The 23,831-nt window shown below is 47.9% G+C and overlaps 1 protein-coding gene across 3 annotated transcripts in view; it reads left to right on the top strand.

Annotated features, from left to right (window-relative positions):
- The window catches only part of LOC138513805 (transmembrane protein 176B-like), a 164,092-nt gene that overhangs the window by 97,051 nt on the left and 43,210 nt on the right, over positions 1 to 23,831 (top strand). For all 3 annotated transcript variants that reach the window (XM_069628905.1, XM_069628904.1, XM_069628906.1), the window contains exon 4: positions 13,536 to 13,646. In XM_069628905.1, the coding sequence (XP_069485006.1) occupies positions 13,536 to 13,646 (111 nt within the window). The remainder of the gene's footprint in view (positions 1 to 13,535; positions 13,647 to 23,831) is intronic.

Genomic DNA, 23,831 nt, shown 5'->3' on the forward strand with positions numbered 1-23,831 from the left:
CAGCGCACAGAAAATACCTCAGGTTCATGATAGAGGGCAAACACTACCAGTTCAGAGTGCTACCCTTCGGCATAGCGTCAGCGCCGAGGGTATTCACAAAAGTACTGGCAGTGGCAGCGGCCCACCTGCCCAGGTTGTCCATCCCAGTTACCCTTACCTCGAAGATGGCTCATAACTGGGGATTCTTATGAGACATGCTTCTCAAATACCTAAAAGACTGTAGACCTTTTGTTCCAACTGGGCTTCTCCATCAACGAGAAGAAGTCCAGCCTAGATCCCAGCCAGATCAAACAATTCCTAGGGGCTCTAATTCGAACAAAGGACGGCCTCATCTTCCCCTCCAACGAGAGGGTCCAAAATATGCTGTTTCAGATCCCTCAATATGTGGCCAGTCGAGAGGTGACGGTACGCAAAGCAATGCGTTTGCTAGCAATGATGGCGTCATGTATATATTTGGTACCTCATGTGCGTCTGCGCATGCACCCAATGCAAGAGTGGCTTAACAGCCAGTGGTGTCAGGCCAGCGGACAATGGGACGATCTAGTGGTGGTCTTGCAGGCCTTGGTTCTCTCGCTACGGTGGTGGTCGAAGGAAAACCTTGTAATAGGGAAACCATTCACCACCCCCGCAGTGGAGGCCACTCTAACCACAGACGCATCCCTCACAGGATGGGGGGCTCACCTATCCCATCAGACTGCACACGGAGTTTGGACTCCAAGTGTTGCGTCCAGACACATAAACTTGCTGGAACTGCTAGCAGTCTTCAAAGCACTGAAGGCTTTACAGGCACACCTGCAAGGGAAGACAGTGATGGTCCTCACAGACAGCACCACAGCCATGTACTACCTGAACAAGCAAGGGGGCACTCACTCTCCAGGACTGTCCAAGCTGTCCCAGAACATCTGGAAGTGGGCTCTCAAACACATGTTCCTGTTGTCACAACATGTTCCAGGGGAACTCAATCTGCTAGCAGACGAACTCAGCAGAGACTTCCCTCTGCCCGCAGAGTACGAATGGCGGTTACAAGAAGACATCGTCTTCGACATTTTCACACAATGGGGATTCCCAGAAAGAGATTTGTTCGCAACTCTGGAGAACTCCCAATGCCAAGATTACACCTCCAGGTACCCCCAGAACCAGTCCAAGGGGAACGGTCTATGGATAACATGGTCAGGGAAATGTGTTTACACATTTCCCCCGACTCCCCTTCTCAACAAGATAGTGCACAAGATGCACCAGGAACCAGTCACCATGATACTAGTGGCCCCTATGTGGGCCCGGCAGCCATGGTTTGCTCACTTGATGGAGATGTCTCTATCTCCTCCAGTGAAACTTCCCTGCCCATACAACATGTTGTCACAGGACAAGGGCAGAACGCTACACCCATGCCCACAGACCCTGAATTTAGCAGCCTGGCTCCTGAGGTCATAGAATTTGGACATTTACAACTCCCTCAAAGATGCACGGAGATTCTTAGGGAGGCTAGGAAACCTAACACTCGTTACTGCTATTCTAGCAAATGGAAGAGATTTGTCATCTGGTGTAGAAATAAGAGCATCAATCCCGTTGACTGCTCTCCCACACATATTGTCCTTTACCTGACTCACTTATTAGACACAGGATTGGTCTTTAATTCTATTAAAGTTCATCTAGCTGCACTTTCCGCATACACCACTTCTCAACTCAAAGTGTCATGGTGGAAAGTCCCAGTTATTAAAGCCTTTATGGAGGGAGTAAAGAGGATACACCCTCCTATAGCCAACCTAGGGCGTGGCCTGGAGCTGATGGTGAGCAGCGGCCGATCCGCCGAGCTCCGGCCGAGACGCCGTTTCCTGATCCTTTCATCCGGCAAATGTGAAGCGACAACCCGCTGGAAAGCACGCAACTGTGGGGGAAGCGGTTCCTCCCAAGCCCCCCTTGGAAGATCGAGCTGCCGGACCCCCTAGACGCTGGTGGTAGCCCCGGTACATGCTCCCCCTCCAGCCACGCCCGAACCCAAGATGGCGCGCTGAGCAGCTCACCGAGGCCCTCGTCTGAAGTGCCCACACTGGCGCGCTCCTGCGACCATACAGCGGAGAAGCTTGGCGGGAAGGCACTGCCCAGCAGTGCGGATCTACGGCCGACACCCCACCGCAGCCGGCACCTGATTTTCTGTGCTCCGGCTCAGCTCCGGCTGACACTACGCACCGCTGCGGCAAACACCACGAGGGCGCTCCTACATCTACGGGCCCCTGCATCACGTATCCCGCGGACGGAATATGTGCGGTCCACACTGACGCTGCCCACCTTGGATCGAGGTGGTTGCTCCTGCCCACGAAGCAGCAGCTCCTCCTGGTACGGGCCACCGGAGTGAAGCCGAGCAGAGCCGCAGCCGAATCACGTAGATCGATCTGCCCACCAGGAGGACCGGAGCCTACCCAACACGACAGAAGAGACACGGAACGCACCGGAGACAGTGCCCCGGCGGATAAGGTGCGTGCAACCGCGGGACGCCCGCGGGCAGTGATCCCGATACTGTCCCCCCTTGTTACCTCCTGCATCCACCTCCTTGGACAGACTCCAAGGACACCCGGCTGGGCCCGTACAGAAGCGGGCTTCACTTCCATCTCACAGCCGCCACTAACAGAACCTAGTGTGCTCCACTACCGGAGCCATTGAGCCCGGCTACCCGGGTGCGGGCGTTGCTGGGACAGCGGCAACGGGGGACTTAATTCCTGGGGAGGCCTGGGAGTACTTACAGCACTAATGACCAGCACCTCTGATTACGCACAACCATAGGCACTGAACTCTCCGAACACAGTTCACCCGAAATCTCCCCCCTTGGGCGCAAAGGCAAGCGGCCCTCAACTTTCACTCTAGTGGAGACCAGGATTCTGGACTTCAGTGTACCCCCCACAGCTACCCCACAATGGCCGCCAGAAATAAAAATAAAGCTGCCACTATGGACTCCTATGTCTCAGCCAGCGCTAAGACCCCTACCCAAGCCAAGACCACCCCCTCCGAAACGCTCGGCCGTCCGATGAGGACGCAAGTGATAACCACTCTCAAATCCTCGAAGCTATTGCCTCTCTAAAAACCCACATAGACTCCAAGATCGACGAACTCAAAGTTGATATACAACTAATTCGACAAGATGCACGCAAATTAACTGAGAGGGTAACGACCTTGGAGAACTCAACGGAAGAGTCGGCTGGGGCCACTGCTGCACTACAAACGGAGGTCTCGAACTTGAAAAGGAGGGTCGCATTCCTTGAGGAAAGGTCTGAGGAGGCCGAGGGTAGGGCCAGACGGGGGAACATCAGGATCCTAGGGGTCCCAGAGGGAAAAGAAGGCCAGAACACCACATCCTATTTTGAAACCCTGCTGTTGCAGGAGATTGGGGCCGGCAACCTGTCACAGGGATTCGCAGTCGAAAGGGCCCACAGATCCCTCCAGAAAAGACCTCCCCCCGGCTCTCACCCACGTCCAATAATAGCGAAGATTCTGAATTTCCAAGACAGAGAAGCTATATTGAGATACTCCAGAGAAACAGGTCCTATTGAGCAGGGTGACTCCAAGATATCCATGTACCCGGATTACACTCAGAAAGTGCAGAGGGAAAGGAACTCATTTGTCCCGATCAAGGCAAGGCTTCGCCAACTGAACTTCAAATATAGGCTGCTTTATCCGTCTCGCCTGAGGGTAATCCATAATGGGCGAGTGGTATTCCTTAACAATCTGGAGGCAGCCAACATGTGGCTGGAAGACAACAATTTAGCGGATGGCAAAGAAGCCCCACAGGAGAAGGATTGAATCACAGTGGCCTCTCACAACCCCTACACGCGGTCACAAAGAGCGCATGAAACCCATGTTGCTGGTCCTTAGAAGGTAATCCAGTTAACAGTTCGCAATAAGGAAGCGGCCCTCGTTCGGCCCCGCCGCCTCGCACCAGCCCTACCCCCGGCGAAAAATCCAATCGGGCCAGTTCTCCGCCCGACCCAACTCGCGCCTGATCCACGGATGGGTCCAGATGGCTCGAGAGCGCCTGAGCACCGCAACACCATTGTAGTAGCTGGGTGCACCAGTTTTTCTAATGTTCTTCGTTTTGTTAGTTTTACAGTCTTCGCTCCACTACAGCTGAAAAATCACGAGAAGGTCCCAAGAAATGGCCCAAGAGCTAGTGAATCAGAAGATTCCCACATACAACCTGCTACCTGCAACCTGATGTCACACCTGCGCGAAGAGGTTGTGGCCCCTGCCAATTCTGGAACACTGAATCAATGGCATCACATCTTACAGTGATGACGTGGAACGTGAGGGGAATGGGCTCGTATCTCAGGAGGAACCGCATACAATCTTACCTCAGGAGGAAGAAAGTTTCGATTGCAATGTTACAGGAGACCCATCTAACGGAAGAAGCCATGTCCAAACTTGCAGACTGATGGGAAGGGACTATGAGAGGGTCCCCGTACTCCAAATACGCGAGAGGCGTGCTAATATGGGTGAACCGAACGTGCCCTTCCAACTACAGGGGTGCGAATCCGACAAGGAAGGAAGACTCATAATAATGTGGGGCACCATTGAGCAGACCCGGATTTGTCTGGCCAATACATACTTTCCACAAAATGGAATCCTGTCATACCTAAGTGCACTAAATGCTAAATTGGCACACCATCGAGGCCGCACTTTTATATGGGGAGGAGACTTCAATTGCGTCATGGACACGGCGATGGATAGATCCATCCCTCCCACCCAACCAAACAATCCCGCAACTCGTACTCTGACGGAGACACTTGCACAACTTAACCTGGTGGACATCTGGAGGGCACAGCACCCAGCTGACCGAATCTACTCGCACTACTCAGCTCCACACGGAGTACATACAAGAATCGACTACCTGTTCATTGACAGGGAGCAGGCTCACCTGGCAGCAGTAACGGAGTACTTGGGGAGATCTGTCTCAGACCATTCCCCGCTGTGTATGCATTGGCAGTTACGAGGACCCAAACCTCCGATACCTATGTGGAGGATGCCTACCCCGGCACTAGAAGACCCAGAATTCAGAGAAGACCTAGCCGAAAGACTCGAAGAGTATGTCGAAATCAACACAGGATCGGTGTCCACATGGAGCACACTATGGGAAGCCATGAAGGTGGTTACCAGAGGCGAAATTATATCAAGAGCGGGAGGACCTCGAAGACGGCTAAAGGCGTCACTGGAAGAACAGGAAGCAGAGATCACGGCCCTGGAATCCACCTCAGACATCACCCCGGAGATCGAGGGGAAACTGAAAACGGCTCGCGAAAAATGCCAACTATCTTGGGACAGATTGGAGAAATTTGACTTTGCAACCCATACCACTAGATCCCACAGAGAGTCAGATAAACCAGGAAGACTTCTGGCCTGGCTATGCAGGCGAGAACACCCTAAACATCTACCAACGGAAATAAAGGACGGCAAAGGTATATCCCACAAGTCGCAAATGAGGATCAATGAGGCCTTTGCGAAATTTTACTCTAAACTGTATGCCCATGCAACCCAGATACCCATCGAAGACTTAATGGAAACCCTAGAGGAGATAAACCTACCCCAAATATCCAATGAGCAGAGGGATGAACTGGAGATGGAGATCACTCCCGACGACGTGAAAGAGGCTATCAGGTCACTGGCCACCAACAAGACCCCCGGTAGCGACGGCCTACCGCCGGAATTTTATAAGACATACGAATCAATACTCACCCCTATCCTACACGAAGTTTAACAAGAGGCCTACGCGAACGGGATCCTGCCCAACACCATGAGAGAAACTATAATTATCCCCATGCTGAAGCCACACAAACCACCCACTGATTGCGACTCCTATCGCCCTCTGGCCATGTTAAATTATGACAGCAAGATCCTTACCTCGATACTGGCCAGCAGACTCGCCAGGGTGATGGGGTCCATAATTCATGAGGATCAGAACGGCTTCGTCCCGAGACGCAACACTACAGCTAACCTGAGGAGGCTACAACACATCATGGCCGAAACATATGAATCTGTGGAGGACCTGGCCGTAATTTCACTTGACGCCATCAAGGCCTTCGACTCCATCTACTGGGAGTGGCTCATGCAGTTCTTGGGAGGCTTCGGCTTCGGTAAGGGCTTCATCAGATGGATCCAGGTACTCTACAGGTCTCCGATGGCTAGGGTCAAGACGGGCAAAATAGTCTCCGAAGCCTGGGAAATACAGAGGGACACGAGACAAGGATGCCCACTCTCACCTATGTTGTATATACTGGGACTAGAACCGATTGCTATATACTTCCGCCAACAGTTTTTCGAAACTGGCATCAGGGTGGGTAATGACTATAACATCATATCAGTATACGCGGACGACGTCCTTCTTTACTTGAGGAATCCTGAAGTAAACGCACCAACATCTCTGGAGGTGCTCGATAACTTCGCAAAATACTCTGGGATACAGTTCAGCAGACACAAATCCTCTGCATTTCCTCTGGCCGGTCTGCGAGATACCCCAGTAAGTGAACTCCCATCTATAGGGATAAAATGGCAAACCGACAAATTCCGATACCTAGGAATCAATGTGGGCCACACTCCGCAGCTCACACATGAGCACAACACCGAGGTCGCAGTCACCACCCTCCGGAGATCTATAAAATTCTGGTCCAAACTACCACTAACAATGGTTGGTAGAGCAGCAATTACCAAGATGATAATCCTCCCCCGATTCCTGTACTTTTTTGTGAACATTTGCCACTACATACGGCCACCATTCTTCAAGAAGCTAGAGGCCATCATCAAAGACTTCTTGTGGGGTCCCCACAGGCACAAATTGGCGCTGGCCACGCTAACTCTGCCACACAAGGAAGGTGGAATAAAACTCCCTGATCTACAGCTCTACTACTTGGCCGCCCAACTCAGTCACGTCACGAAGTGGTTGTCAGATGAATCATCGGCTGAACTAGGGCTACTGAAGCAACCCCACACCAATTTAATCCCCAAAGAAACTCTATGGTACCCCACCCGGCAACCTTTGGACACCCCCCTGATCGTTGAGCTCGGCAGGAAGGTATGGGCCAGGGCCTGCTATATAAGAAAGGTGAAACACCCGTATTCGCCCGACAACCCTATAATGGTCGATGTGTGCAACACGAAGGTAGAGATCTCCACAGCTAGGAGATGGGAAGAAGCTGGCATATACACATGGGGGGACCTGTTCGAGGATGGAGAATTTAGAGACTTCGAGTCGCTACAGGACAATGATGGAATACCCAAGGGTCAATCCTCTGGTACCATAGGCTCAAACAGACCGCCAAGAAGCAGTGGAATGTCTGGCCGGAGGAACCCGCCCCAGACACGCTGCTACAGGAGATGCACTACCTTTCGGATGGATGGAGACCAATCTCCAGGCTCTACAACAAGCTCATAGACAGACCTAATCCCAAAGGAACGGCACTTAAGGAGAGATGGCAAGCAGACTTTGAAACACCACTCACAGACAAGGAATGGGAGAGAGCACTAATATACCCCAAGAAAGTGTCGAGAAACGCCAGGTATGGTCAGATACAACTGAATGTCCTCCATCGGACATATATGACTCCCCAAAGGGTCGCTGCATTCAATGAGAGGGTCCCACTGACGTGCCCATGGTGCGGAAATGACAAGGCAGACATGATTCACATGTTTTGGACCTGCACTAAGGTGATGTCACTATGGTCCAAAGCTAAACAATCCTGTATGGATGCTGGAATGGAAGGATACGCTTGGACACCTGGTGAATGCCTTCTAGGAACTTATCCCAGACCAAGTAAAATCAAACATATTGTGAAACTAATGGACATTTCATGCATATTAGTTAAAAGAACCATAGCGATGGCCTGGAAGGCACCTGCAGGCCCGAGGCACGAACGCTGGCTAAACGAGATGGCAAGATGGACCGCTGCCGAAACCAGAGCCTGGCAGGACGGAACCATATCTTGCGGTGATATCACAAGCGGCACTCTCGACTCCTGGAAGGCCCTCCTGTGAGACATGCGATTCAACGCAGACCACAAGCCTCCTGAGCACCAACAGCGTGCGACAGCAGGAGATAAGCTGCACCACTGCAAAGTCGAAGCCCGCTGGGACAGATCCCCCCCCCCTCACTTCCCGAGATACTAACATTTTGACCTAATGTGCCATTCCGGACCTCACATACACCTTATACGAAGACTGTTGTTGTTACTGTTGTACCCTTTTGTTCTGTTATAGTTCCCATGCATATACCGTTTTATTCCTGTTCTAAAAACCAATAAAAATACCTTGGAGAATAGCCAACCCAGCTCCCGGATGGTACCTAAATGTGGTACTTACCAGGCTTATGGGCTCACCCTTTGAACCCATGCACAAGGCATCCCTTAAGGACCTCACTCTTAAGACTGCTTTCTTAATAGCTATCACCTCCATTAGGAGAGTGAGTGAACTACAGGCGCTCTCTATACTAGACCCCTTTGTAACAGTTCACAAAGATAAGGTGGTTCTTCGCACACATCCCAGGTTTGCACCCAAATTTATTTCAAAATTCCATGTCAACCAGTCTATAGAACTACCAACGTTCTTTCAAAACCCTTCGCATTCAGGAGAAAGGAGCCTGCATACACTAGATGTGCGCAGAGCCGTCATGTTTTATATGGAAAGAACTAGACCTCGGAGAAAGACTAATCAGTTCTTTGTCTCAGTGGCAGCAGGAAGAGAAGGAGATGCAGTTTCAAAATCCACTATATCTAGATGGATTGTCCAATGCATCACTCTCTGTTACACTCTTGCAAAGAGAGAACTACCCCTCAAGCCGAGAGCACATTCTACTCGTGGCACTGGGGCTTCCATAGCATTCATTGCAAATGTCCCTCTTGTGTCCATTTGCAAAGCGGCAACCTGGAGTTCTGTACACACCTTTACAAAACACTACTGTCTAGATGCCCACTCTAGATCTAATTCCCAGGTGGGACAAGCAGTATTAAACATCTTTTCTCTACTGCTCCTTCTCACAACCCACCTCCAAATCCGGGTACTGCTCGCTAGTCTATGCACAGCATGTGATTCTAAGCAGATTAACAAACATCAGAAGACAATGCATTACTTACCGTAAAAGCATTTCTGATGGTTGTATCTGCTTAGATTCACATGCGCCCACTCTTCCTCCCCGCTCGGATGGAAGGAACATAGACATCCTTTATCTATCTCTCTCTTTTCTGTACTCACTCACGTCTATTAGGCTCCCTCAGGGCAGAAAAAATACAAACAGTGGGACCTCGACGCGTGAGGGATTGTGGGTACAATGCACGTCACTATAGGGATAGTGTTACAGACACGCCTTGTCGACGTCCCCTTTTCGACTACGAAAACAAAATGCAATACTCCGGAGTGACCACTGGATGTTGGACTATGCACAGCATGTGAATCTAAGCAGATACAACCATCAGAAATGCTTTTACGGTAAGTAATGCATTCTCATGTGAGAAATGGAAGGTAGCAAGGTGATCCTTTGTATATGTATGCTTATCTATATCTGCGGGCTGCTTATTTGTGTAGAGGCACTGAAAGAGGCATTTGCAGAGGAAAGGCAAGAGAGGGTAAAGTGGCAGGTGTTTTGTGGAGGGGAAGAGATGAAGAACTACATGAATGCACAGGGATGGGGCTTTTCAAACAGCCCCATGTAATCAGGCGCACCTTCTTCCAGTTCTGGCATTTTAGGAAACATCATTTCTGTGGCTGCTAATACTTGCCTTTTTGTTTCTCAGCAAATGAACAGACCTACAAATCCCAGCCATCAAATTGCTGTTTACTCATATATATCATTTGAGAGTCACCAGGGTTACCAGCTGCTATGCCTGGCAACGCCTCTGCTACCACTGGCATTGCCTCTCCGACGTCTGGTTAATGGATTACAGCCACTCTGTCAAACCAAAAGTAAAGATGGCTCTGTTGAGCATCCTCTTTACTCTTGTAAGTTACAACCCCTTAACAGGCTCCCCTTGGTGTTAGCTATGTTGAATGACATTATTGGGGCCTATGGGCTGCACCTGGCATATGATGGCAGCTATTGGGGTTGGGAGGCTGCACATTACATATGTGACAATACCATGCACAGGATATATTAACTGGTGTTGGGTGACATTACTGTGGCATTTGAGGTTGTGATTTGCATATTAAGGGAGTAACTGGGCATGTGAGGCTGTGCTTTGCATATTATGGAATTACTAGGCATATGATGCATTTGGTGGCAATGGATAGCATTTCTTGGGCATTGTAGGGATTTACTTGGCATATGAAGGCAGCACCTGGATGTCAGGTTGTACTTAACATATAATAACCTTGGCTTCACCAACTCCTCAGACACAGAGGCCACTGCCCTATCCAATTCCATGACAGCCTTAGGCTGCTTCCAACGCATCACAGAACCCACACATTCCTACGGCTGCATCATAGACTGGCCCGTGGATCATAAAAGTAACATCACTGTCCTATTCAACCTTCCATGCCCATGGTCAGATGACCATACCATCACATTCACCATTCCCACCCCCATCAAACGCACTAAGCTAGCTTCTGCCCCATCTACTATCCTGGCCCGTAGCAGCTGCAACCTGAACAACGATAGCATCAGCCCACTTCTCAACCACCCCCTCACCCCATCCAGGACACTACAACCCTGGTAGAACATTATAATGTCATGCTATGTAACCCCATAGACCTCTTGGCCCCCGTGAAGCCTGAAAAATCAAAAAGGCCCTAGCCCATAACTCCTGGTTCACCTCAGATCTTCGTGCCACCCGAGCTACAAAAAGAGCTACAGAAGCGGCCGGGCACAAAGACCTGACCACAGCAAACAAAGCCCACCTCTCTAAAATCTCCCTCCACTACAAACAATCAATTCACAGCTCCAAAGCTGCCCCCTACAACAAAAGAATCACTAAGGCAGCCTCTACTTCTCGTGAACTGTTGTCTATCCTCCGAGAGCTAGAGACCCCTATCACTCCAACTTTTACATCATGAAAGACAATGGCTGGTGTCACAGAATCCAAGATACCCTCACAGGCATAATGGCACAGCTACAAGCCAAAATAAAAGCCACACTGTCATGCATACCAGCCGCCTCGCCTCCCTTCCGACCACCCAAACATCCTAGAGACCCCCCCCTCTTCCAGTTCCAACCCACCATTACCTCTACCCTTGCCAACAGCATCAAAGGTCTCAAGCCTTCCTGTTGTAAAGGAGATATCTGCACAGCCTCGATGGTAAAGGAATGCGCAGAACCCTCATTTCCCCCATCACTAACTTCTTCTTCGCCACTTGCACTGTCTCTTCTACCCTGAAAAAATTCTAGATTTCCCCACTGCTCAAAACACCCTCTTGACGCGTCAATCCCCACCAACTACCAACCCATAACAACAGTCCCCTTCCTCCTGACAATTATGGATAGTCGTGTACCTACAGATCCAGAAAGTCCTCGAATTCCACCGCATTTTGGGGACTCTGTAATCATGTTTCCGCCCACAACATTGGACTGAAACATCGCTTCTAGACCTGAAGAATCAGCTTTATGGTGCAAATGACTGCAGCAACCTTTCACTTCTCCTTTTGCTTGACCTCTCGGTGGCCTTCGACCTCGTGGACCACCAGATCCTGTGCCAGAACCTCATGTCCTCAGCCCACTTGTCTCCTGACACTGCCAAATGGGTTGCCTCTTTCCTGGCTGATAGATCCTCTCTAGTCTTTCTCAGACCCAGGCTCTCATCTTGCAGAGTACCCCAAGGCTCCTGCGTCTCTCCCACAATCTATAATGTGTATACAAAACCAGTGTTTGACCACCTTGACTCTCTCAGCATTTCATACTCTAATTATGCCTATGACACACAGGTTCTTATCCCCCTCACTGGCGACCACTCCCTGGACACTCTCAGAGTAAACATGATCTATTGAGCTATCTAATCCTGGATGGCCGCACACAGCCTCTGTCTTAACAATGAAAAAACAGAACTTCTCCTCATCGGCCCTCCCGCCTGCCGGGTAAATTTAAACCAGGCCTACAAAGCATTCATATTTGACGGACACAACATCTCTGTCGCTACCTTCCCTCAAAATCCTGGCGTATACCTTGACTCCTCACTATGCATGACTCTCCCGGTCAACCAGATTGCCTTGTCATCGGGCTACGCCACTAAGCTCATCAACGCCAGTAAACCCTACCTGTCCACCAAGAATCGGCTAGAATTAGCCTGTGTCTTCATAGGGTCTAAACTTGATTACTGTAACTCATTAGTATGTGGCACTTCTGAAGAAAACATGTACAAGTTACAAATAATACAAAACAATACCCTCCGGGCAGCACTAGACATTGGCAAGCACAATCACATCTCAGAGGCCAGAAGGTCTGCCCAAAGGCTCCCGGATAAGGACAGAATCAAGTCCAAGATCCTGTCCATCATCCATTGATGCCTTTCTAATGACCCACTCCCCCCATACCTTGCTCAACAAATCAAGAAACATTGTTTGGCAAGGCCTTTAAGAACGGCCTACAAACATTGCCTCATCACGCCAGAATTTAATCGGAAAAGATCAGGGGGATCCAGCTTCCCTCTCCGCACCTCTGCCCTCTGGAATGACCTTCCACCCTACCTGCGAGATGAACCATCCTACAACGCATTCAGGAAAAATCTCAAAACCTACCTTCTTCAACCATCATTTCCCCTTCCCAGCCTTTCTCTCTTGTCTCATTTTTTCTACAACTGTTTCTATGTCTTTGTAACCAGCGCCTCAATGCACATGGGTTTTGCGTGCTTCTTTATAAATGTACAAATAAATAAAATAAATAAATTACTGCATCTGGCAAATGGGGACAAAACAGAATTTGGTGTCAAGCTTGGCATACGAGTGGCTACAATTGACATACTATGGCAAATCCTGGAAAGGTGGGCCTGTATTTAGCAAATCATGACTGATAAGATGGTAGTAAATAGCCATGTGGTTTGTACTGGCATATGGAGGCAGTGCCCGTGGCCTATGTTGGTTCTTCTCTGTGTACCCATCACATCATAAACACACTCATAGCATTTCATGGAGAAACCTTAGTTAAAATGTGGCTATTGCTTGTAATGATGTTGTTAAAAATGTATAAATAAAATCACTTAAAAATCTTACTTTTTTAAAATGTGGTTAGTAACTATGATAGTGTTTTGCTTGCTTTAGCAACTACATATTAATCTTTACCTCATTTAAGTTCTTTTATGTCTGTCATACCACTTTCTGCTATTTCCTCAGGGTCAAAGACCATGTGACATTACTTCCTGTGGTGTCAAGAGGCGTGTGATGTTACTTCGGCTAGCCCTGGCATGTTGGTATATTAAAGTCCCTGTGTTCACTAAAATGTCATGTGTGGATGGACAAAGGTGGTTCTGGCCACATGGAGTCACTGGGCCAGTTAGCAATTCTAGAGGAGAGCTTTACAATACAAAGAAGGCCTTAAAGTGTTTGGCTATATGGCACATTTCCTGAACATGTGTTTGTCTCTGCAGGCAGTACAGATCATAATTGGCCTGGTGTGTGTCTCCTTCGCTGTGATGCTCTGCTTCGTGAGAGTGTCCTTAATGTATCATATTAGTTCCTGCTTCTGGACCGGTTTCCCAGTGAGTATTTGCCATCATATTTAGGAGTGAAGAAATGGTGTTTTTCAGTTACTGCTGAATCGAATATTTTTGGGATGCTAAATGGCTCTCCAACTCATTCCTAGTTGTGTAAATCGGGCGCTGTTGGGTCATTGCTTGTGCTTCAAATCTCAGTGTTCCCCCCAATGAAGGCTCCAAGTCATACAGAAATATGCAGAGGGGCCTCATTATGAGTGTGCCAGTGTGAAAATAACATGCCAGTATTACTGCATACCGGCACTTTACCGCACCGGTACACTCCAGGTTTGCCGGTAGGGTGGTGGATTTTCCTCCAGCTCTGAGCTCGAGGTATATCCGCCACCCTACTGGCAAAAATCTGCAGGTATTACCGCCACCCATAACGGCAAATCCCCCCATGGAGTTGTGTGTGACTGTGAGTGATTCCGGCAGACCAAGTGGTGGAAATTGGTATTACAGTTTTCCAGTATCCGGCTGGTAATGTCGGCAGGATACCGGCAAACTTGTAATGAGGCCCAATGAAGAGAAGGAGAGAAGGACTGCCCAACTGCTTCTAAGTTCAAAAAGAAACATCTATTCGATATTGTGACAATCGACTCTTGCAACGCGTTTCACGCACAAACCAGCTTATTCAAGGCAGATGAATTCAAGGATATAAGACGGGCGTCTCTAATAGTCACTATTTAAATCATAATAAAATGATTATCAACTGAAGTCCTGTATTACTTTGCTAAAACACTCACTTAAACAAATGAGTTGATTGAATCATCTCAGGATGTGGACTCTATCTTCAGTGGCAGCAGAGGGTTTGTTCATCCAGCATATAGTAAAGATTTGTCTGCTGGAGAAATTTGCTACATTCATGAGGTACAATTTTAGGAATTCATTCTTAAAGTCAATCAACATAATTACCATTCTGCATTCAACTCTTACAGTTCCTTCACCTCATACACCTACTATTCCACTGGATATCATACTTATGCCCAACCCTCAGTCAGACCCATCTTATTACTCACAAGGGAACAACTCTCTGGCTCAGAAGAGGTCGGTTTCTTGACTCATGATAGAATAGTTCCATGGGACAAATTGAGTTCAAGGGGAAGTTGAAACATATCTCTCTTTCGGATGCAGAATATACATTTTCAACTTTATATCATTGGAGTTCTTTGTCAAAGGTAATCTTCGGGCGTCAATCTTCATATGGAAAGCAGATATTGAAATACATCTGATGAGCAGGAGCTAAAAAGCTGAGTCTGGGTATCAGACATCACTCATTAAGCATAAGCTATCTCTGGGGAACTAGGAGGAAGTACATAGCATGTCACAAATCTGACTTCCATAGAAGAGGCAAACTAACTTCTTGTCCTTTATAGAAGGCCCATTATGATTTAAATGTCATTTTTGAGACATGCCCTAGTGCCTCTTCATCCAAATGCATAGAGTTAATGTTTGTATGGTCATGGTTGGCCTAGGGAGCTTTTAATGTAGTCAATGGCAGCAGATGGTATGGTGTTAGCAAGGTGCTTCTAGTTTACAAGTAAGAGCTAAATAGATCCCAGAAATTGCAATCCCCGAAATAGTGAGCAGGATTGGCTGGGCCCTAATGATGCCTGCAGGTATTTTCTGGTCCAATCCATAAACATCAGTAATATGTCGGCTCATCGGGTTGTGCGCTGTGGGGTGGCACAAAAGGTAGCAGGAAATACCTATAGGGCACCAGTAACATCTGCAGAGCTGCTCACACCCGTAACAAGGAGTATGTTTTGCAGGCTCAGTCAAGAGCAGGTTTCTCTGGCTGAATGGAGAGGACTTCAACACATTTTCTTCCACAGAGCTCCATCCACATTCACCGCATACAATTAGATTGTCATTTTTACATAAACTCTTATGCCATGTTATGTGATATTTGTACGTTGCCTAGCTGCCATTGTTATGGCCTCAAGGCACTTTTTTGTGGTCTAGGAATTCAGTAGATTTTAGCCGAAACATTACATTATAGTCTATACTTTACATTGCAGGAAAATAACAATTGCCTTGGCAAATCTGTCTAGTTCTGTAACATTACCCTTGATAGTTATGTGTTGGTTGGGGAGTACTGTGTACTTGACTATTGGGGGTGATTACAAGTTTGCCAGTCCAGAAATGACGGTACTGGTAACCTTGCGGGTACCCTTGTTTCCGGACTGGTAAACTACGAGTTCTGCGAGTGGGTGACTTTCAGCCCGCCAGGCCTGACCTGGCGGGCGGAACGGCACCTGCCCCCAGACCTCGACGGATGCACCGGCACCATTCATTAATGGTGCGGTGCATCCGTCCTCCCCATTCCCATTGAGTCCAATTGGACTCAATGGGAATGGGGAGTAATATTTCCTGGCAATGGGGAATTACCGGGACCGCCAGGGCTGTAATGCCCCGATAAGTCCCCATTGCCTGGTGCCGGAAAATTCATGACTCCGGCGGCAGCCGTGCTGGTATTAGCCGGCACGGCTACCGCCAACCTCGTAATGACCCCCTATGTCTCTTAGTTACAGTAGTGATTGATGACATGAAAACAGAATTTGGGACATGGGACTTGACAAAGTCCCCATCATGGCCTTTATTGTAGTTGAGGGGGACGTCTAAGGGGCGAGGGGCTGCTACCCGCAGTGTGATGCGGGACCTAGGGGTGGTATGGAGAGGAACCACTGGCCACCTATGTCATTACGCACACAGGAGGCGGGGATTGCTGCATCAACCCCAGTACATTACGAAAACCTACACCTTTCCAACTTAGATTGTTAGCCCTGCTTACCTCAGAAACCCTTGAAGCAGACAGGACTGATGGGCAGACCCGGTATGAAGGCGAGACACATGCATGCACAGACCTGAAAGAAGTTCCTAGATGGCAGACTGGCTCCTTGAAACCATGGTCCCACCTGTTCACAGGACCCGCATCAGAACATGTACAACACCTGAGAATCAATAGTAATTCAAATCTGACCAATGCGATAAAAGTCTCAATAACCATACACACCTAAAATCCCTTGTCCTGATCTCCACCCCTGTGGAGACGAGTAAAATGAACTCCCCAGAGAGGGGAAGTATGGGTTGCTAGTGACGTAGATAGTGAAGCAGCAATGTAGGGCAGTGACAGTGAGCGAGAGAGTGATCATTGGAGAGAGCTGAGGGGTGAAGGAGACATGAGAAGACAAGGAGGAGGTTGGAGAAAGCAGAAGATCAGTTTAAGAGGATTGGAAGGAGCAGAGAAGGGGTGGAGGAGGAGGTTGGAGAAAGGAAAGGAGTAGGAAGGTAGACGGTTGCTTAGTGGAGGAGCAGCACATCATAGGCAAGGAGGAGAATAGCTTAGATGAGGCAGAGTCGAGCATCACAAATGGGCAGCAAGCAGTTTAGAGGAAGAGTAGAATAAGGTTTGAGTAGCAGTTGTCAAACATCACAGAGAAAGAGAACAGTTTGGAGGAGGGGGGAAGCATTCTAGAGGAGGAGGAGCAGAGTAGAATAAAATAGGATAGGACAGGAGGTGGGACACTACATCACTGGGAAAGGTGAGAAGGAGTGTAGTAGAAGAGAGGAGATGGGAGAGGTGGTCTCTAACACCAAGAAGGGTCTGGTCAAGAAGGGTGCAGCAATGTTCATGTGCATTGCATCAAGAAGGTTGATAGACAGCAGAAGAGAAGTGGCCTAGAGCCAACCCCCAAAGGCATCTTGTGGGGGTGTTGAAGAGGAGAAACCATTGTTAGACTATAGAATGAGGACCCTCTGACAGGGAAGGATCCAGAGCCTAAGAATGACAGCCAGGGAGATTCTAAGTGTCAGCCAAAACAATTGGGATCCCTGGAACACTCCTCCTGGACAGCTAGACTATGTTGTTGAACTTGTATGACTTGGAGCCAACACAGGAAGATCATCCAGTTTCCTGCTACATACTCAACTGGCAGAAAGTTTGTCCAGGCCATCCAGAAAGACGCCAGCCCCTATATGACAGTGAGTGGCTTGGGAATACCATGTGTTTCCCAACAAGACCATTGCCGTTTTATTTTACAGGAGAGTACTTAAAGGGACTTTGGGTTGTTCTTCCTTTTCCCTTTTTCACTGGCCCCAGATTTCTGTATAAAGTTTTTAAATAAACCTTTGAAAATCAGATTTCAGCTCCTTCCTCTTTGTGTCTTCCACTTGGATTCTTGGTTGATGGTGTCAAAGGTGAGATCCACATAAGCTTGGTTGGAAGCCTTCCCAGGATGACCCATTACCTTGATGGTAGCCTGTAAGGCCCCCAGACATGCAATGTTACCTACTAGCAATTCTCCAGAGTGCTGGCTTTGATGTGTACAACATTGAAGACTGTGAAATGCAACATTGACGACCAGTGATATGCCAGCAGGTGGGTGAGCATTAGTCTATACTGGCGTCAAGGTACAACTTCCTTCTGGGCTGTATGGGAGGGTAGCAGCACCATCAGGACTAGCCATGAAATATGGAATAGACTTGGGAACTGGTGATATTGGCACAACTATAGTGACAAAGTAAAGATCCAGGTCCTATCATTCAATCATTGGGAACAGACTTATGTGATTCAGGAGGGGAATCCTATTGTGAAGCTTACTTCCTAGTACAAACTGAGGACGTTTTTAGGCCCCCACGCCCACCGGTGAAAGGGGTGAGGAAGGTTTTTCGAGTCTCATAAAGACCAAGCTTTCCACCAGGAAGGTCACCTGAGACCATCCCTCCTATTTCGACCCAGATGATAGAAACCTTAACAGAAAGCCCCACATGTTCTGCAGCCCAATCCTGCTTCAGGCCTGCATTTATCTAGGCCATTCCTTTGGAAGAGGGCAAGCAGAAGATTGTACTCTAGTTGTAGAAAGGAAATTACTCCTTTACAGGGTAGGAAGCAAATCCAAAAGGAATGGATAAACTAGGTTTCCACTAATGGTCTCAGCCCCGTTCGAGAAGATTGGTTGTTCACCTACACATTCACATTTATTTGCTAGGCAATACCCAGGACTATCTCTTGAGTAGATTTGTCTGGCCAGGCATTTATCACTACTTAAAATAATACTGTGATGCTTGTGCTATCTTTCAAAGGACCTCACGCGTCGATGTGAGGCCAGCACAAAGGCTCATACTTTTCCAGAATTGGGATGAACATTGTGGGGCCCTTTATCCCATCCAAGCAGGGGAACAAATATACCCTGGTAACTGTTTATTATGCTATACATTATCCCAAGACTTTTTTCCTCCAAAACAACACTAGCAAATACATTTTGAAACGTCTGGCACCTTACTTCTCCAGGGTGGGGTATTCCCAAATTAACCTTTACAGTGATAAACTTTGCACCTTACCTCAGTGTGTAGGCCCTAAACAGATGGCTTGGAACATTTCAGTTAGACTGTAAAACCAACTGTAGAAGCTAGTGGATGAACATGAAAGGAATTAGGATGAGCTGATTCCCTGGGCCTTTGTATGCAATCTGGCAGACCCCTCCTGCCTATATCATATACTCACTGTTTGAGCTTGTTTATTGGAAAGAGTCTAGAGATATCCTATGCATACTTAGGCAAAGATAGGGAGCACAGCATGAATACTGCCCAATTTGTACAAAACATTCATGAGAGTTTGAAGCTGGTGAGGGAGATTGTACATCAACATATGTAAAGCAGCCAAGCAAAGCAGAAACAGCTGGTAAACAGTTTCTAGTTCTTCTCCCAACATCCGACAATAAATTGTTAGCTTAGTGGCATGGACCCTACGAGATCACTGATATCTTGCACAATCTCAATTGCAGAGTACAACAAGATGGCCGCCGGAAGACATTGCAAGTGCACTAAGTTAATTAGATGAGGGCATGGTAACAGCATGGATACCTTAGCAAGAATTGAGATCTTTCAGACGTTGGAGGTCCCTTAAAAAGTGAACCATTGGACCAAGCCCATAACAACTAGATGACAGGATTTCTTCCCCAATTTCTAAGATGTACACATCAATAAACCTGGAAGAGCACAAGGATGTACACACATAATTGAAATCCTACCTGTGAAAGCTGTATGCCTTTGCCTTCACAGACTCTGAGATACCAGAAGAAAAGCAGAGAAAAAGAGGTCCAAAAGATGTTGAACCTAGAAGTGATTGAACCGTCCCAAAGCCCCTGGCCATCTCTTGTGGTATTTGTGGGAAAACTGTACAGAACATGGTGGTTTTGTATTGGTATTAGTATATTTGTTCCTTTTTTTTTGGCCGAATGGTACATTTGACTGAATTTGGCATGTACCATTTGACTGAATAGAAATGAACAATTTGGCTAATACATACCGAACATGTGGAGGGGGAGTTGCGGGGGTATCCCCCGCTCCCTATGGTCGGTATGTATGTATGTACCACAGCACTGAGATTTAGAAGTAGGGAGGGAGTATTTAAGGCTGCAGCCCATCATGTAAGTACTTCTGCACTATAAGGCCTGCACTGTAGGTTGTGACGATCCTTCAGAAAGCGTCACTTCTTCACAGGAGAGAAACCCTTCCCAGGAGGCTAGGGAAGTTAGGCCGCTAACGAATAGTCCCCCTAGGGGTAGTAACATGCAGGAAGATCTCATGGGGAGGGACTCCTCTCCTGGGGATAAGGACGCAATGAGGAGGCACAATCGTTGTGAAAACCCATGTAGGCTGATCATAACGCCCAAACCTTAACAAAATAAAATCACCTTCAAAACTATGTGTTATTATCAAACATCAAACCCCTCGGATGACAGAAGCACTGAGATGAAGAAGTGATCAAAAATGCTACTTTTGAGCAGGACGGGAGCTAGAACAGCTGCTGTCAATTAGAAGGATGCTACGCTTGGACTGTACCCCCTATTTAAACTGAACAGCAAAAACAGACTGTATTCTTCATTATTTACTAACCCGTCCGGCAGTGGCCCTTGAAGTTCTGGCAAGCTGAAATCTGTGAAACAACCAGAAGGAGAACCAGGCTACCGAGGAGGCCGCATCTGAGCCTGGAAAGCTGACGCAGGGCTTCGGGAGACTGCAACAAGGCTTGTCTCCAAGGATGAGAAGAAGAATAGTGGGATGCCCAAGAAGTGACCTGCGAGTTGACTGCGAACCGAGGCTATAAACTTGCAGAGACTAAGAGGTGGTGGCAGGACCTGTAGTGGATGGACCATGCGGTCCGATAACAGTACCGAGACCGCCTGTGGTACCCTACAGCAGAACCATGTAGGTTACTATCGTGAGAGAACGAGCGACCAGAAGGACGGTGTAACCTGTAACGGCAGGACCAAAGGGGCCCACAGTTATGCCGAATCGATCCACAGTACGTTGAGGCGGAGAAAGGCGAGACCCTGAGGATATCTCGAGAAAGAAGTTGAACTACGAAGTGTGGACCCGCGACCCCTGGCGAATCTGGTTGTAAGGGAGATTTATCAGAAATGTGCTAATTCCCTTCTACCTCAGAGATCCCAGCTCTTTTTGCTGAACTTTAGGAATTTAATTTCGTACCTGGAGAGAGTGAGACTTTTTTCCCACTCTCTCATGTATTTTTCTGTGATTTATTCTTTGTGTTTCTTTTGGACTTTGGAGTCTGACAAACACCATAGGAATCATCTTTACATTGTGACACACAGCACCTTCAGTGCAGTGGCACAGGGAAGTCTCTTAGATTTCCCACAGGTTTAAATACCTTCTTTTGGTGAAACTACTGTTTCCAAGAGCAGTGAAGTGAAATTGACTTTACTTACAAATTGTAACTTTCTAGACCCAGCACACACTATCTTACCATAGGGTGCTGGAGGGGTTACTTAGTATCTCCTTTGTCTAGTTTGTTATGTAACATTTTTATGTTACTCTTTCTACAATTAATGGCTGGTGGCAGTGGTTTACTTTTGACTACCATTGTGTGTTTTTACTGTGGGCTGCAATTGCAGCCTTGGTAAAGCACCCATGGGTGCCCATTTTGTCAAAATGGCCCGGTCTTCTTTTTACACCATTTCTTGCTGGAAAGGTCCTTCTTGAGATTTACTCTGCGCGCCAAACCAGGTTTGGTCTCTTTGTTCGCTTTGTCTTTGGCGGGATTCACAAGTGAAGCCTGCCTCTGGCTCCAGAGTGTTTGTCAGGGGCAGGAAGCGAAGGAGGTGCCCGAACTTCCCTGTGCTTAGTCTCCTAGGAGACAGGAATGCACTTCTAGGTGATTGGCTGGCTGGCTGTCCGGCAAGGATAGCCACCCTGCTGGGTGACTGACAGCTAGGCTGGAATGAATGGGAGAAACCTGCATAAAAGGCAAGGCTTTTGGCTTGGAAGGCAGAGTCGACCACTGGAACGAAGGAATCCGAAGAAGAACTTGAAGAAGACGCCTGCTGAAACTCCTGAACCGTTGGTTTGCCCGGTGAAGCCATGCTGCTGTGCTGAAACTCCAAATTCACCTCGCCGAGAGAAGCCCTGCAAGGACGACCTCTCCCCTTCAGTTGGTGGGACCAATCAACTCCAAAGTGAACTCATCTGGACATCCTCTCAGAGCTGGCTGTACTTCCTTGCTGCTGCAGGAACTGAAGTGCCAGGGAGAGGAACACCAGATTGGAGTGTATCATTTTTAAGACGGACCCGAGCTGCTGGAAGATCTTCCGGACTCCCTGTAAGCAGGACTGACCAAGCCTAAGCCACCTCAACAGAGTGCTGGACCACAGATGCGAGGAAAGTCCAGAGTGGTATCCGTGAGACTGCGGTGGTGCTATTTGCTAAAATAGCAAGGAGCTGAAACCGCAAAGTACTGCTGAATAAAAGTTTGTCCTTTTCTGTCGCCGACCGTCCCGTTGTGTTGCAGGAGTCCCCAGAAGTCCTCCCTCCTGTCCCCACGATTGAGGCGCAGGAACAGGCTCTGCAGAGCCACACAGAAACAGAAGCCAGCTGCAACCATTTCCTGTAACCAAAGGTACTGTACAGTCTAAGAGGACTTACCTCTTATTGTGTAGCCTTGCCTGTTCTCAGTTGAGACTTGTCTTGGTTGCCTTGCAGAGTTGCTTGCACCTTTGCCTTTCACAAGCATAACAGCTTGTGGCCCTTCAAGTGTTCTTTACTCCACAAACTCTTTTTGAAAACGTGTGCAAGACTTTTACTTACCTACCAGAAGATTGTCAGCTTCCCTGGACTTGCCTGGCTCCCTGAAAGACTCTTCTACCACTTACTCTGTGCTTCACCTTTCCATTGGAGGTTTTAAAAAGTACTTACCAGTTTATTAAGTGTTGTGTTAATCTATCTTTTATTCCTATATCTAACCTCTACACCACAAACGGTATAACTCTAAATGTACCAGTGATAAATCAATGTCCACAGTGTCCTAGCTATTTAAGTAACCTGAGGATATAGGAAGTGCCTGTGTGACATCCCCAAAGGGTATCATCTGATTTAGAGTAACCAAGTGTGTGTTTGAAAGTATACTTTAAAGTTACATGTGATTTGCTCCCTTCTGAAGAAGGCTTATATAACTGACTGCTAAATTAATAAATAATTGTTTAATCAAGAAACCTTGAGTGTAAGTGTTTATTTGAATAACTGCCATTGTGAAACTCTGTGTTACAAACTTAGTGCTCACATTGACCCCTCTTGAGATAAGCCTGGCTGCTCAGCCACACTACCAACCTGTGTAGTTCAGACTTATACCAAAGGTTGGGTCCCTATTGCCAGGAGGTCAGGGTTGTTGTAGTGCACCGAAAGGGTACTGCATTCAATCTTGCCTAACACTGGTGAAGAATTTCCTGAGAGAACGTAACGGGAACGCGTACAAGTCCAAAAGGTGGCCGGGAAGTTGAAAGAACCTAAGAGAGAACTGTAAACCAACCATTTTGTTCATCATCCCAGTGGGTGGACCAAGAACTGTACTGAACCTAGAGGTGGTGAAAACCTCCATGAGGGAGCTACACGTCTTGTTAAGTAAGGTAGAAAACCATTGGGGAGCCAGCTAGGAGAATGTAGTCATTAACCTAGCCCCACAAGAACTTTGGGGGACTGTTTTCAAGAATCTTGGAGGCGTTTGGATGCTTCACATCCAGGAGAAGGGAGTCATTCTCCTGGATTATGAACAGAAGCTGAACTTTATGGTATTTTGTTGTAGTGACAGGGATAGAGTAGGAGCCTTTGTGACTGGGATGAGCACCCGAGTTTCTTTAGTTTAGGCAGGGAAACCCCCTTAGAATTAGGGACAGG

Source organism: Ambystoma mexicanum, chromosome 12 (genome assembly GCF_040938575.1).
Source record: "Ambystoma mexicanum isolate Mex_15411 chromosome 12, UKY_AmexF1_1, whole genome shotgun sequence".
NCBI classification, from domain to species: Eukaryota; Metazoa; Chordata; class Amphibia; order Caudata; family Ambystomatidae; genus Ambystoma; species Ambystoma mexicanum.